This window comes from Acomys minous (genome assembly GCF_964271855.1).
Source record: "Acomys minous genome assembly, chromosome: 16".
NCBI lineage: Eukaryota > Metazoa > Chordata > Mammalia > Rodentia > Muridae > Acomys > Acomys minous.
In genome coordinates this window covers 57723437-57736526 of record NC_140498.1, presented here as the reverse complement: position 1 = coordinate 57736526, position 13090 = coordinate 57723437, and the positions used below count along the sequence as shown (strand labels likewise).

General features: G+C 48.0%; 1 protein-coding gene and 1 long non-coding RNA gene across 3 annotated transcripts in view; one reads left to right on the top strand and one right to left on the bottom strand.

Annotated features, from left to right (window-relative positions):
• The window catches only part of FLT3 (fms related receptor tyrosine kinase 3), a 71976-nt gene extending 67094 nt beyond the window's left edge, over nucleotides 1-4882 (bottom strand). For both annotated transcript variants that reach the window (XR_014775422.1, XM_084761734.1), the window contains exon 1: nucleotides 4765-4882. Coding sequence is in view for 1 of the 2 variants with exons in the window: in XM_084761734.1 (XP_084617860.1) it covers nucleotides 4765-4807 (43 nt within the window). In the remaining variant the exon portion in view is untranslated. The remainder of the gene's footprint in view (nucleotides 1-4764) is intronic.
• LOC311586040 lies at nucleotides 4780-11739 on the top strand. The gene is made up of 3 exons (XR_014775446.1): nucleotides 4780-4883; nucleotides 5406-5949; nucleotides 11609-11739. It is a non-coding gene; the product is annotated as an uncharacterized lncRNA (long non-coding RNA).
• Nucleotides 11740-13090: the final 1351 nt, after the last annotated feature.

The window sequence follows — 13090 nt, the reverse complement described above, 5'->3', positions numbered from 1 at the left end:
ACCAGGAGGTTCAGGCTTTAGAGTCATAAAGAGTGTAAGAGTAAAGCATATGGGGGCTGGAGAGATGTCTCAGAGGTTAAGAGCACTGACTGCTCTTCCAGAGGTCCTGAGTTTAATTCCCAGCAACCACATGGTGGCTCACAACCATCTATGATGTAACCTCATGCCCTCTTCTGGCCTGAGGGATACATGTAGACCACTGTATAAATACTCAATAGATCTTAAAAAAAAAAAAAGAGTAAAGCGTATGTGGGATTTTCCTCCGCAGTTAGGAGGTCCCTGCATGGAGACCAGCAGAGGCCAAAACCTATAAGAGTGAAGTCTGGACTGTGTCAAAGGCCCTAGAGTGCTGGGGATGCCATCACTGTGCCATACCTGCCAGGGAGAGCTGCAGACCAGCCCGGGAACCAGCCCAAGCACAAGGCTGGAAGGGCTTTGACTGCAGACACAGGACAGGCTTTGGAGTCTGCCCTGCAGGGTTTCAGTTTTGCTTTGATCACTTTTCCTTAGTCTTGGAGTGGAAGTCTATTTTCTGTACCACAGTATGCTGGAAGTAGGCCACTTGCCTTTTGCTTTGGCTTTTACACGGGGTTGCAATTAAGAGGCTGCCTTGAGTCTCAGAAGAGACTTTGAAAGAAACTGTTGAGACTGTGATAGTCTATGGGGACTTTCACAGCTGGCTTAAATGTATTTTGCTTTATGATAGGACTGAAAGCCAGTGGGGAGGAGGGCTCTAGGAAGCGTCATGTCCTGGTTTGTCCCCTATAGGCTCAGGCTCACATATTTGAATACTTGTGCCACGTATGTAAAACTGTTTGGGAAGGATTAGGTGTGGCCTTGATGGAGGAGGTTTCAAAAGCCCACATCAGCTGGGCGTGGTGGCACATGCCTTTAATCACAGCATTAGGGAGGCAGAAGCAGGCGGATCACTGTGAGTTCGAGGCCAGCCTGGTCTACAAAGTGAGTCCAGGACAGCCAAGGCTACACAGAGAAACTCTGTCTTGAAAAAACAAAAACAAAAGCCTACAACGTCGGGCGCAGTGCCACATGCCTTTAATCCCGGCACTCGGGAGGCAGAGGCAGGCAGATCTCTGTGAGTTCGAAGCCAGCCTGGTCTACAAAGCGAGTCTAGGACAGCCAGGACTGTTACATAGAGAAATTCTGTCTCAGAAAGGGGGGGGGGGAGCCCACACCATTCCCAGCTAGCTTTCTCTGTGCATGCTTGTGGATCTAGACATAAGCTTTCAGCTACAGCGCCAGCACCATGCTTGCCTGCCTGCCTGGCTTCTGTCATGTCCGTAGCATCCGCCTCCCCACAAGGGTCATGGACTCACCCTCTGAAACTGTAAGCAAGCTCCCTTTTCTAAAAATTGCTTTGATCATGGTATCACTTCACAGCAATAGAAAAGTAACGGAGACAAACAAGAAGGGCAAAAGGCAACACAGCAGGATGTGTGATTCAGCTGGGCATGGTGGCGCACGCCTTTAATCCCAGCACTCGGGAGGCAGAGGCAGGCAGATCTCTGTGAGTTTGAGGCCAGCCTGGTCTACAAAGAGAGTCTAGGACAGCCAAAGATACACAGAGAAACCCTGTCTTGAAAAACCAAAAATAAACCAAGAGACTTGATACCCTATGAGCATATACAGGAGGAGGAAGTCTCCCTCAGTCACAGTCATAGGGGAGGGGAGTAAGGGGAAAATGGGAGGGAGGGAAGAATGGGAGGATAGAAGGGATGGGATAACCATTGAGATGTAATATGAATAAATTAATAAAAAATATATAAATAAATAAATGTGATTCAAGGCTGTGGACATGAATTCTCAGACAATAATGGCAGAGACAATATCTCTGTTCCTGTAATATTGAAACTCTCTCTATGCAGTGTCAGTGCCCAACGCAGATAACGCCATAGCAAGCTCCTTTCCTCTCCTCCAGGTCTTCTTAAAAACTGTTGTCCTGGTCTACAAAGTGAGTCCAGGACAGCCAAGGCTACACAGAGAAACCTTGTCTCGAAAAAAACCAAAATAAATAAATAAATAAATAAAATAAAATAAATAAAAACTGTTGTCACCACCCATGAAACACGGTGCTCACAAAGGAAACCAAGTTCTCTCTTCATAACGCAAGATATTTAACTCTCGAGCATTTGAAAGCCTCTGCTTTTACGCTCCCTCCTTTCCCCAGGAAAATCTGTATCAGCAAGCAGCACGGAGGTGAGGGCTGGAGCTTCCATACTGCTAGTAGGAGTGTGAAGTGGTTCGATCACTTTGGAAAATTCCTGCAGTACCTACCCAAATTGCATATCTGCCCTCCCTGTGTCCCTACGAAGGAGTGCTCTTCGTAGAAAACTCCATATGAAATGAGAGTTCAGGCCCACCCACACTGGACGATGATCACAGCAGTATTATAACAACAACAACAGAAACAGCTTATTAAAAAGGGGCTCTAAGACTTAGACCCAGGAGCTTCGTGCATGCTGGACAAGCACTCTACTGCTGAGATATATCCTTAGTACAGGGAGAGTTTGAATGAGCAACAACATAATTGATAAACACATGGCAAAGAGATCTTGGAGTTACAGACTACAGACAGTTGTGAGCTGCCACGTGGGTGCTGGGATTTGAACTTGGGTCCTCTGAAAGAACAGTCAGTGCCCTTAGCTACTGAGCCATCGCTCCAGCCCCAAGAGGCTCATATCAAAGAATGGCAGCCAACCTTGTTTTCAAGACCTATGCAGCCGGGCGTGGTGGCGCACGCCTTTAATCCCAGCACTCGGGAGGCAGAGGTAGGTGGATCGCTGTGAGTTCGAGGCCAGCCTGGTCTACAAAGTGAGTCCAGGATGGCCAAGGCTACACAGAGAGACCCTGTCTCGAAAAACCAAAAAAAAAAAAAAAAAGACCTATGCTACCAGGGAACAAAGTCTAACCGCATAAGTAGTGGGTTGAGTCAAAGAGGCTGGACCCTGGGGCTGGAGATGCGGCTTGGCGGGAAAGAGCAAGTGCTGCTCTTGTAGAGGACCTGGGTTTGGTTTCCAGCACCCACATGATGGCTCACAACCACCTGCAACCCCGTTTCAAGGGGACTGGACCACCTCTTCTGACGTCTGTAGGCGCACGTGTGGTCCATACACACACGCAGACGAGCAGTCATACGCTTATGAGAGAATAAATAACACCAAAGAGACGCTGAGCCTGAAAGAAGGGTGAGGTAGTGGCTCAGCGGCACAGCACTGGCCTCCTGTACGTGATCCCCCCCCCCACCTCCGCCCCACCCACCCCCCAGCACTGACCAGAGAAAGGAGAGGGGCGGGGCTCTTCGTAAACTTCACAAAAACAAACAAAGGTGACGCAGAGTTTGAGAAGTCAGAGAGGCGGTAACTTTGGAGCCAGTGTCTCCCTGGGTCTTGATACACCGCCCCGCCCCCGCCCTCCCCCCCACCCCGTTACGTCGGAGGGTGGTCGGACTCGTAAGATGTTGCATATTTGTTGTTTGTGTGTTGCACTTGGAATCTGGAGAGGGATTAAGACATTTCCTAAGTAAGAAGCTCAGTGCGGTCCGAGCATGGTTGCAAGCACTGCTCTGATACTGTTACTTCGATCCTCTTAGCCGCTTAGACAATCTTTTCTGCTATAGGGAAGGCCCGAATACCACGCACAACCAAAGTTAACCTTTTACAGTAACAGAACCTCGGCGGGGGGGGGGGGGGGGAAGCATATTACTCTATGTTTCTGAGACGTACCTATTTAAGAAAGGTACCAGTTTAAGAAAGGTAAAACGTCTGTTTCCCCACCCTTTTTCTTTATATCTTACATTTTTTTACTTTATGGTTTTGTGTGTGTGTGTGTGTGTGTGTGTGTGTGTGTGTGTTTGTGTGTGTGATTGGAAATACTTTCTGCTCATTTATGTTGCAAATATTTTCTCTGTCACCAAAGGTTCAAACCAGAATCCTAAATGTTGGAACTGAAGGGGGAAGTAGGTTACCGGGCAGATGAGGAGCAGGCCGAGAGTGCCTCACAAGGCTGCAAAACTAGGGCAGGGACCGATCTTCCCCAGACTCTCAGAACTCAGATTCAATCAGACCCCTTCGTCTTCCCAAATAGAAGCTGACGAACCGATTCGAACTGGGTCGTATGGGGACATTTTTCCTATTGTTACCATTTTCTATCACTACTATGCTTCTACACAAGCAGGTAATTTGGGAGGGCAGTTTTTGGAGTCCTTGAAAATCTCACTAGGCTGTAATCCTAGGATAAGAATAGAATGGAGAGGGGAAGGGCAGCTAGTAATTTAATTTGTAAATCCGTCTTTGCATAGTATTTCCGAAGTAACTAGCCATTGAACTAACCGAAAATTGGCGCAGGTGGGGGCCGCCGGCGGGAATGACCTCTCTAGCAGAGGATGCCGGTCCGTTTTCCCATTAGACTTTGCTCAGTCAACTCCCACCTCAGCGAGGTGCGAATGCGACCCCTCAAGAATGTACAGTAGCCAGAGGTCGTGCCAGGGGCTCCTGGGCCACCTGCACTGCCGCAGACTCTCCGGGGCTGGCCGCACGCATCCATGCCCAAGCCTAGACGCGGCGGCCTGGGGACTGCGGAGGAGCGCTGCGGAGGAGGGTGAGGGCGGGGGTGGGCACACCGCCGCCAAGTTCACCGCTGGCGCGGGAGGGCGCGAGAGAAGGGAGGGACGCGGCGGCGAGGGGAGCGCGGCGGGAGGAGAGGGATGCTGCGCGCTCCACCGGCCGGGGAGGGGGCGAGGGGCCTTACCGAGCAGCGGCAGCCGGCCGCCGCGCCGCGCCAACGCCGGCATGGCCTCCGGAGCGCGCGGTACCCAGGCCGCCGGCCCAGCCTGTGATGCTGCCCCAGCGGCGCGCCCCGGGCTGCAGGTGGCTTGCTGAAGGATGCGCGTCACCGACCGCAGATTCCCTCGGACTGGTGCAGAGCAGAAGGCGGGGAAGGGGGGGGGGCGGGGGGGGGGAGGAACCTCTCCCTAGAGGTCTCGGCCGCGCGCGAGTCCGGGGGCTGCCAGGCGGGCCGAGCTGGCGCAGCGCTGCGGCCGAGCCCACGTGCCCGCCGTGGTCCGCAACCTGCGCTCCCTGCGCTCGGGTGCCGGGAGAGACTGGGTGCGGTCGGGCTGGGGAAGTTGCTCGGACTCCGTGGCTCCCGCCCTATTGCGGTTCCGGGGAATCCCGGACCTCTGCTTTAAATTCCAGAGCTTGAGAAGAGCAGTGACCCATAGACCTCCCTCTCCAGGGCGCGGGGGGGGTGGGGGGGCAGGACGGATCTTTGACGCCCCTTGAAGGTCGCCGAATCGGTGCCACACACTGGCGACTCGGTGGGATTTATTCCACGCCTGGTAGATCTTCATTGTGGACTGATTTTCTTTGTCTCCCCCTCTTATCTCTTAGGATGCCCAGAACTCCAATCTACCTCCAACCCAGAAAAGCAGGCTCAGTTTCGATGTCAACTGCCCAAACAAAGTAGACAGTGCATCTCAAAGGACGTTTGGAAGTGTCCTCTCCTAGTTCTGGCTTTTAGTGTTTCGAGGTGACAATTATTTTCTGTGCATCAAACTGACTATCGAAAAGCACAAGATAGCAGCAACCCAGCTTTCCCATTAAGGAACCCTCCTGAGCCATTTTCCTCAACGTCCTAGTTTGTGCCCCACAATGACAGATGTAGATCAAATGATCGATAACGTTTCTCCTCCTAGCAATGGTTTTTGATTCAGGAATGACCATTTTGAGTGTAAGACCACTCAGCCCATAGCACGATCGGTTTTCCCTCTAGGGGAAACTTTAAAGTGACTTCCGTGGTGCAGCCACTATAGAAAACGACGTGGACTTGGTGCCTTAGGAGATCCATGGACTCCACTTCTGGAATTGCAGCAGGGGCGTGAAGAAATATCCTTACGTTCCTGTATATAAAACAGTACATTTCGTCTTTAAGAAGGTGGGCACTTATGATATGATTCTACAACGTGAGAATCTTTGTTGTTGTTGTTGTTTTGTTTTGTTTTTTCGAGACAGGGACAGCCTTGGCTGTCCTAGACTCACTTTGTAGCCCAGGCTGGCCTCAAACTCACAGCGATCCGCCTGCCTCTGCCTCCTGAGTGCTGGGATTAAAGGCGCGCACCACCACGCCGGGCTACAACGTGGAAATCTTGAGGACATTGTGCTAAGTGAAATTTGCAGAGACAGGAAGTAAAAAGATAGCTGCGGGGGGGGGGGTGCTTAGGGGGTTGGGGTGGCAGAGCAGTGGGCAGATATTTCACTAGTGTGCAGACTACAGGGTTTCAGGTTTTTGTTGTTGTTGTTGTTGGGGACGGGCTACATGGCCAATGTTCAGCCATCTTGTCAGAGCCTAGGTTTCTATTTCTCCAGAAGTCTGCCGTCCACCAGAAACTAGCTGACCTTGTCGTAGGTCGGCAGTTAGACACCTGTTGTGATTTATTGTGGGGGCTGGTCATTCCAGACCCCCGAGCTACTCCTTTTCCGGTGAGACTACTGATAAGATCAGATTAAGGGCCAGCTGCCTGCGAGCAGCAGTTCCGGGAGCTTTTTCCTGACTAACCAGATCCTTCACGACTCTCCTGGAATTTCTCTCCTGCAATTATAGCAGCTGTAAAGGTAGACTGCTGGAGCATTCCAGAGTTAGGTATCCACAGCAACCCTTGCTTACGCAAATACCCATGCCTCTGTGCCTATATAAACTCTGTGAAAATTCTCAATAAACGGGGTTTGATCAGAATGCAGACTTGCCCCCCTTCTTCGTGTCTAGTGTTCTGTCTCCATACAGGAAAATTCTCCTCCCGAGCGTTAGTCGAACCCCGGCGGGCCGGGGCATTTTTTTAGCATGAAGAGAGAGGAAGGGCAAAATGGGTGCTTAGCAGCACAAGATGCACATCTAATGCTGGTTGGGATGGGCTGTGGATGTGCGGCTGGGCAGCAGAGCAGTTCGCCTATCATGTGCAGGGCCCTAACACTGAGAGACCACTGAGAGAGACAGAGAGAGCAGTCAATGTTAGGTATGTATGTAAAGTAACAGGCAGGCTGGGCATGAGAAGGAACCTGGGCTACAATGGTCAGTTCAGGGCTAGCCTGGGTTACATAGCCAACTTTGTCATTAAAAATAAAAAGTTCACAGGGGGCTGGAGAGATGACTCAGAGGTTAAGAGTACTGTCTGCTCTTCCAGAGGTCCTGAGTTCAAATCCCAGCAACCATATGGTGGCTCATAACCATCTGTAATGTGATCTGGTGCCCTCTTCTGGCCTGCAGGTGTACATGCAGGCAGAACACTGTCTATGTAATAAAGAGATATTTTTTAAAAATCAAAATAAAATAAAAAGTTTAAAGTTAGAAAAAAAGGGCACGAACCAGATAATATGGGCCCTTCTGAGTTTCAGAAATTATACATATGCATGCTGAAAAAAGGTGCACCAGAATCCAGCAAGATGCTCCTGACTTACGGCCACAGCATGAGTGAGGCTGGGAAGGATTCTCCCTCCCAAAGCTGAGCTAAGTCTCTGAGCTATGAGAGGCTCAACCCACTGGGGGCCAAAAGTCCACAATCTGTGTGCCCCACCCCCCACCCCCCCACACATCAGAGGGCAACCTCCAAACAGATACCTTCTTGCCTTTGCTGTTGCACAGCCTAAGACAGCACCAGAGCCCCGCAGCAACAGACTATGGAATGAAGTCAGAGCTGGACAGAGCGACTAAGAAAGGAGAGGTCCGTTCATGGGGGAGGCAGAGGGTGCCTGGTGCGTAGCATCACCCACTTTCTACCTGTTCATCATCTGGTACTTGCTGTCATGGGCTTCTGAGACCTCAAAATTCACCCCCCAGTGACATGTTTTCTCCAACAAGGCCACGCCTCCTAATCCTTCTCAAATAGTGTCACTCCCTGATGACTAGGCATTGAAGTGAGTGAGCCTGTGTGTGCTGTTTTGTTTTGTTTTGTGTTGTTTGAGACAGTGTTTCTCTGTGTAGCCCTGGCTGTCCTGGACTCACTTGTAGACCAGGCTGGCCTTGAACTCGTAGTGATCCGCCTGCCTCTGCCTCCCAAATGCTGGGATAAAGGTGTGCGCTACCACAGGCGGGCGGGGGCTGTTCTTATTCAAACCATCACACTACAGTCCTGTATTATGGTTTTCTTTTTTTTTTTCAGTGAATCAAACACTATTATAAAAGTCTGCCAGACATGGTGGCGCACGCCTTTAATTCCAGCACTGGGGAGGCAGAGGCAGGTGGATTGCTGTGAATTTGAGGCCTGTCTGGTGTACAAAAGTGAGTCCAGGACAGCCAAGTTAACATAGAGAAACCCTGTCTTGAAAAACCATTAAAAAAAAAAGTTCAATTGAAGTTCTTCAGTGTTTAAGTAGTATTTACATGAATAAGACAGAATTTTTTTAATGTTTTATTTCCAGACAGAGTTTCTCTATATAGCCCTGGCTGCCCTGGACTTGATTTCTAGACCAGGCTGGCCTTGAACTCACAGAGATCCTCTGGCCTCTTTCTCCCAAGAGCTGGGAATAAAGACATTGTGCCACCCCCACCCAGCTCTGTAAACTTAAATAATTAAATTCCATCCAAAATGTAAACAGTAATTACAAACTTAACTATATCTTTTTAAAGTTTTATTTTTATTTCCTGTGTATTGCATGTATGTCTGCGTGAAAGTGTCAGATTAGAGGCAGTCGTGAGCTGCCATATGCATGCTGGGAATTGAACTCGGGTCCTCTGGGAGAGCAGCCAGTGCTCTTAATTGCAGAGCCATCTCTCCAGCCCTAACTATGCCTTTTTCAATAGTTCAGCTTATGGGACTGGAGAGACAGCTTAGCTGTTAGAAGCACTTACTGTTCCCTGCAGAGAGGAGCCAGGTTCAGTTCCTACAGCTGACTCTAAGTCTGGTTCCAATGGATCCAGTGCCCTGTTCTGGCCTCTGAGGACACCTGCACACATAGTACACATAAACACACAAAGCACACCCACATTCACATAGATAATACATGAATTATTCTTTAAAAATTAAAATTCTGATGTACAGACAAATCTAACATGTCAGATTCTCTTAAAACATATGAGCCACCTCAATCATGAATAAGACACAGACTATTCAGGTAGCTACAGAATTCAGTAACACATATATGAACATTGCACAGTGGCATAAATAAAAATAACAATATAATAATAGTACATATAAATATTTATACTTACTATTTATAATAAATTATTATTAAAATATAATATAAACTTATTATTATTATTAGGACCGAGCAGAGTGAGTTCTAGGACAGCCAAAGCTACACAGAGAAACCCTGTCTTGAAAAATCAAAATCAAAATATAATAATTTTAGCATAGTAAATATTGCAATATCATTTTAATATTTCATAAATTATAAAATGTTTATCATAAATTAACAATTATTAAATACCTTATAATAAAATTGATATTAATGTTACAGTAATAATAATATAAATTATTATTGTCACTCTGTTCTGGCCTCGAACTCAGAGATCTGCCTGCCTCTGCCTCCTGAGTACTGAGATTACAGGCGTGCACCACCACCACATGACTATAAATTGACTTTTTATACACAGCCATCTCTCCAGCCGATTCATGCATTTTTATCACCTAAAAACTCTTCCTGAAGCTGAAGGTGGAGCTCAGTGGTAGCTTCCCAGCTTAGCTCTTGCAAGACCCCGAGTCAGCAAGAGAAAACACAAACTGAAAACCTTCCAGATGCTGTCAGTTTACTCGCCCTGTGACAGGACAATTCTCAGGAGCCAGTCTTCGTTTGAGAGGCCACTTCTTCAAACCATGTGTTTGCTTATTTTGCTTTTACTCTTTAGTGGAAACGGAAAGAGAAGATACTTCATGACGCCAACACTAAGTTTTCCCGTCCTGGTACACCTGCAATTACGGTAGTTGACTGAAAATTTTAAATTATTATTATTATTATTATTATTATTATTATTATTATTATTATTATTTGGTTTTTTGAGGCAGGTAGATCGCTGTGAGTTCGAGGCCAGCCTAGTCTACAAAGTGAGTCCACGACAGCCAAGGCTACACAGAGAAACCCTGTCTTGAAAAAAAAAAGCCGGGCGTGGTGGTGCATGCCTTTAATCCCAGCACTCGGGAGGCAGAGGCAGGCAGATCACTGAGTTTGAGGCCAGCCTGGTCTACAAAGCAAGTCCAGGACAGCCAAGGCTACACACTGAAACCCTGTCTCGAAAAACCAAAAAAAAAAAAAAAAGAAAGAAAGAAAGAAAGAAAGAAAGAAAAAAGGAATGTTAGTGGGGAGAAGGGGTGCATGTACATCCTAGCTCAGGATAAGGGGGAGACTGTAAAAGCAGGGTACCTGACAGTGTCCTCTGCCCTTCAAGCACATGCCCTGGAGAATGCACCACACATGTGTAACATACACATACACTAAATCCATGTTTTTTAAAAGAAAGTAAAAAGACATCCCACAGAATGGGAGAAAAGATGTTCAGGTGAGGATACAACTCAATGGGTAACCTTGGGCTTGAACTCAGAACCACATAAACAGGGCAGGGGGGCCTGTGTGTAACCTCAGTGTCTAGGAGGCAGAGGCCAAGGCAGCAGACACTCAAGGTCATCCTCAGTTACAGAGCAAGCTGAAGCCAGGCTGGGTTACATTTGATCATGTTCCAGTAAATAATAATAGACAAACGATAATGGCAACCTGACCCAAACTGGAGTCATCAGCGAGGAAGGAGCCTCTACTAAGAAAATGCCCCCATGAGATCCAGTTGTTATGCATTTTGTTTATTAGTGAGGGGTACATTTCTCGGGCGGCTGGTGGCCGGTGGGGCTTGGTCTGGTGCTGTGTGTTCTAATGCTAAGTACTGGCCCCCAAGATCCAGTTGCACCCCAGATGAGCACATGTTCATGTACCCCAAGTGATGTTGCATAAACCTTGCTTGCTAATACTTTCTTTTTTTTTTTTAAAGATTTATTTATTTATTATTATGTATACAGTGCTCTGCTTGCATGTACTCCTGCAAGCCAGAAGAGGGCGCCAGATCACATTACAGATGGTTATATAAGAGCCACCATGTGGTTGCTGGGACTTGAACTCAGGACCATTAGGAAGAGCAGGTGACGCTCTTAACCACTGAGCCATCTCTCCAGACCCCTTGCTAATACTTTATGATTGGGTAAATAAAGTGGCTGATGGTCTATAGCTGGGCAGAAGAGAGGTAGGCGGAGCTTAGATTCCTAGCCCCGGGGTCAGAGAGGGACCACCATGAGGCTGAGGTGGGAGGAGGAGGAGAAAGGAGGGAGAGGAGGAGGCACGCTCCACTGGAAGAGACGGAGCATGGGGCCAAGACAAGTGTGTCCTGAGGACGGACTGAGGGAGCAGAGGCTGCCCGGGAGTCATCAGATTGGCAAGTGACGGGCTTTTCTGTGGGTTTTAAGGCTAGAAGGATTAGGATGCTCTGAACCTGCCCAGCATAGTGCATACAGCTTAATAATAAACCATAGTCTGTATCAATCATTGGGGAACTGGCTAGTTAAAAAAAAAACTGTCACCGTATTAATGTTCTGCATACATTAATATTGACAATCACTTTACAGGTGGTCCTGGCTGAGCAAGCCACAGGGATCAAGCACCCCTCCATGGCCTCTGTGTCAGCTCCTGCCTCCAGGTCCCTGCCCTCACTGCTTTGGATGATGAACTGTGAGGGGAATAAACCCTTTCCTCCCCAGGTTGCTTTTGGTCATGGTCTTTCATCACAGCAATAGTAACCCTAACTAAGACAGATAGATGAGAGAGAGAGAGAGAGAGAGAGAGAGAGAGAGAGAGAGAGAGAGAGAGAGAAATATTCTTTAAAAACAAAACAAAAGAACATATACGGGGGAGGAGGTCCCCCTCAGTCACAGTCATAGTGGAGGGGAGAAAGGGGAAAATGGGAAGGAAGGAGGAATGGGAGGATACAAGGGATGGGATAACAATTGAGATGTAATATGAATAAATTAATAAAATATATTTAAAAGAAAACCCCACAACAACAACAGCAAGAGGAGGATGGCGCCTGAGGAATGACATTTGAAACTGATCTGGCCTCAACACATATGCTCACAGAGCTGCACACACGTACGTATGTAGAGGAATGTTAACTCAGAACATGTTCTGGCACAAGATCACATCCAAAGATCTTTTAGGTCTGTGTGATCCGGCTGGAATACAAACATGCTTGTAACCCCGGAGACAGGGGCAAACAGATCTCAGTTCAAAGCCAGACTGGTGTAGAGCAAGATTCAGGGAAAGAAAAGCTTAGGTCCAGGCATGGTGGTACATGCCTTTAAGCCCAAACAATGAAGGTAAAGTTAGTTTGTAGAAGGAAGCACCCATGTTTGAAAGTGATGTCTAGTGCCAGGCGTGGTGGCGCACGCCTTTAATCCCAGCACTTGGGAGACAGAGGCAGGCAGATCGTTGTGAGTTCGAGGCCAGCCTGGTCTACAAAGTGAGGCCAGGATGGCCAAGGCTACACAGAGAAAAAAAAAAAAAGAAAGTGATGTCTAATTGAGTGGCAGAAAAGGTGATGAATCAGAGAAGATTTGACAGAATAGGATACGCCCAACTGTTACGAGAAGAGAGAGGAAAGGGAAGCTACTTAAGAGGCTGTTTTACAGAGAGTGGAGGCAGTTTTACCGAGACTATAATAGAGAGATGGGTTGCAGAGAGAAAACTCAGGTGAAGACAGAACTGGCCAGAAACTGAGAGGAAGCCAGAAGATTAGAGCCGATTGCTGAGTTAGTCTGAGGCCGAGCAGAGCAATTCTGGGCCGAGAGAGAAGCCAGAATAAATAAATCAGCTGCGAGAAGAGTTTGAGCCTGAGCAGCTGAGTTGAACCAGGCAGCCCAGAGCTCAGAAAGAACAAGAAAGGGTGAGCTCATTAAGCAGTAAGTCTCAGGCTGAAAATATCTAGGCCTAGGTTAAATCGAACGGAGGCTAGAAGCTTCCAGGACTAGGCCCAGGCTAACAGAAGGAGGCGGGAAGCCTTCCAGACAACAACTGAGCCAGGAGAATAAAAGCTCCTTTTACATACGTCCCCG